At 51.7% G+C, this 2,665-nt stretch overlaps 1 protein-coding gene across 1 annotated transcript in view; it reads right to left on the reverse strand.

The window, feature by feature from the left end:
* EML1 (echinoderm microtubule associated protein like 1) overlaps positions 1–2,665 on the reverse strand; it is a 154,197-nt gene that overhangs the window by 56,076 nt on the left and 95,456 nt on the right. The window contains exon 2 of the mRNA XM_011375252.2: positions 1,375–1,557. Coding sequence (XP_011373554.2) covers positions 1,375–1,557 — 183 coding nt within the window. The remainder of the gene's footprint in view (positions 1–1,374; positions 1,558–2,665) is intronic.

Genomic DNA, 2,665 nt, shown 5'->3' on the forward strand with positions numbered 1-2,665 from the left:
AATTTTCTAAAAACAAAGACGTTTTAGAAGTCCCAAGTTTTATAAAGCAACTCCTTCAATTGTACCCTTTAGGATACAGTAGACATCCGAGTTCTTTTTGGAAAGCCGAGTAGGTCAAGAATACCTAAAATAACCTGGTTTCTATTTAAAATACCCTAATCGCTTTGTAACTTAGAAGGAGAAAAAGAATTCTTGAAAGGATTATTCAAAATGGAGACGTCACCCAGCATGTATATCTCCCACGGAGCTGGTGATAATTACCCTGAAGGCCAAAGAAATAGATTTCTTTGCACAGAAATGTGAAAATGTGTGAAAATATAGCCAAGTGCTGGAGGAAAAAAACGCGCATACGTAGCCTCTCCTGTCTCCAAGGCAAATATGGTAACTGTGAAATAATTTGTGAACTCCAAGCGGAAAAAGAAAGTTAATTTTAAAGGGACAGTTACGTGCTGCTATCTCAAAATGTTTTAACCGAAGGAACTGTACAGCCAAGAGGAAATTAATTCCACTTTCCGGAACTGTCCGCTAGGAAAAGTCACCTGGCAAAAGACGAGCCACGCGTGTAGGTGGAAAGCGGATGGCAGGTCACTACCTACCAGGCCGGAAGCTGTTAGGAGGCGTTTCATTTCCAGCATTTTAAGAAGGTCACTCCAAAGTTACTAAAAACACAAATATTGTTTTATGTTTCGTTCCTGGGCGTCACAGGGAAAGGAAATGATTTCGCTTTGCCAGAAATCCACTAGGTACAGGAGTCTGCATGTAGTAGGCGATGCTCTCGTGGGCAGCCAGGAAGGAGCTGAGAAGAAACAGGCTTTGCCCAGGAGGCGCTTACTAGCTTTGGGGGAGTGGGGGGGGGGTAGTGATAAACTTCAGGGGAGGGCCTGTCCCCTCTGCGTCCCCAGTCCTTGGCTCAGAGCTTCGCATGTGCCACATGAGATCTGTTAAATGTTTGCTGGGCTAGAACAAATGACAGCATAAGGTGAGTACAGAGAAAGAGAGAACAGTTATCAAAAGTTTCTGGTGGAACGGGCCCCAAAAGGTACCCGAAGGATCACGGGGCGAGAACCCCGATACACAACGGTCTCAGGCCACGGTGGCGATGCTCAGGAGCTGAACCAGGCCTCCTTCCTCGACCAGACAATCACTTACTATTCACCTAGAAACATGCGCCTCTGGGCTACACGTTGCCGGCATCAAGCCGAAAAACTGTCCTGCTCTGGTGATGACCGTGACCACGCTAAGGGGGTCTCGCTGTTCGATTTCTCAGCGTTGCTTCCCTGTCCATATTGAAGAGGGCCACGCATCTGCCAGAACGAGGGTCTCCAGGGGGACTGGCTGCCCGCTGCGCCCCCCCGTGTCATCCGAAACGCCCACCTTTGGTAGGTCCTTTCCTGCTCAGCACGGCCTGCTGCTCCTCGGTGATGTTCAGGCGCCGAACCACATCGGCCAGAGCCGATTTGAGCAGCTGGATGTCGTCTTCTTGCATCTGGACCCGCTGCTCCAGGGAGGCGATGCGGTCCGTCACCTCCATGCTGCTTGCAGCAGAGGCGCTGTCATCTAGAGCAGAGGAAAGGAACTGTGAGTCTGAGTGCCCCCCAGAGAGACCGGCCCAGTGGGCACCCACTGGCACGCTGCTGTGACACAATGATCAAGGACCGAAGACGACGGGTCTTCTGCGGGGTCTTTCACTTCGTAGGACACTTCATTCTACTGTCTGCCGCCTTTTCCCTCTCTCTGTCACTATGGCTCACTGCTTAAACTGTGGTTTCCACTGCCATGATAGCTTCCCACATGCGGGCCAACTTACTTTCTTTTCCACGATATCAGAGAACCTCGGAGGGGGTGTTAGGACCTGTCTAGTGCAACCTCCAAACGCTGCAGAAATCCAGAGCGTGGTCCTCGGCGTTTGCTCCGACGATGCTACCCGACAGGTCGGTCGGACGACCACGAGGCCATCCCACCCGCCAGGCAAGACTCTTAAGGACTAGGTGCTCTGACAAAGCAGCACAAGTGGTCGCATCCGTTTGGGGGGCACACGCCCTGACGGCCACGGCAACCGGATTTTCCTGTAGAGTCGTTAAGTCCCAATTCCTTACCGAGGTCCCCCAGGCCCTACGTGACCGTCCTTGGCTCTCGACCTCACGCTATGTCATTCTCCCTTCGCTCCCCGGCCCCCTCCCCTCCCTGCGGGCTTTGGTATCTGCTGCTGCCTTTGCTCGAGATATTCCTCAGCTAGCTTTCTGCATGACCGACGTCTTCCGTTCCCCTCAAACGGGAGCCCCCCCGAGAACCCGCCTAACAGCCGCACCCAACGCGGCCGCGTTCGATGCACCGACCTCCCTCCCCCTTTCCGCAGTGTGGCTCTGCACCACCGCCCTCTCCCTCTGCCCATCGTCTACGTCTCCCGGCGAAACTGTAGGCACCACGGAGTAAAGTCAAGTTCGACGTTGTTTTTTTTGAAATTCCTACGTGCTGTGTGAATATTGTGATGCAAAAATAGGACTGAAAAATGAATTAGAAACTAGTGTTTTATTAATGATACTGGTTTTCCAAGGCTTAAAAAAATCTGGTGTATAGAATCATGCATTTCCATGATCTTTTGGGGTCACCTGACTAGACAGCAGCTTGGAGAGGGCACAAGCGCTCATTAACGGGACCTGGGCAC

The sequence above is a fragment of the Pteropus vampyrus genome, unplaced genomic scaffold, assembly GCF_000151845.1.
Source record: "Pteropus vampyrus isolate Shadow unplaced genomic scaffold, Pvam_2.0 Scaffold268, whole genome shotgun sequence".
Lineage (NCBI taxonomy): Eukaryota > Metazoa > Chordata > Mammalia > Chiroptera > Pteropodidae > Pteropus > Pteropus vampyrus.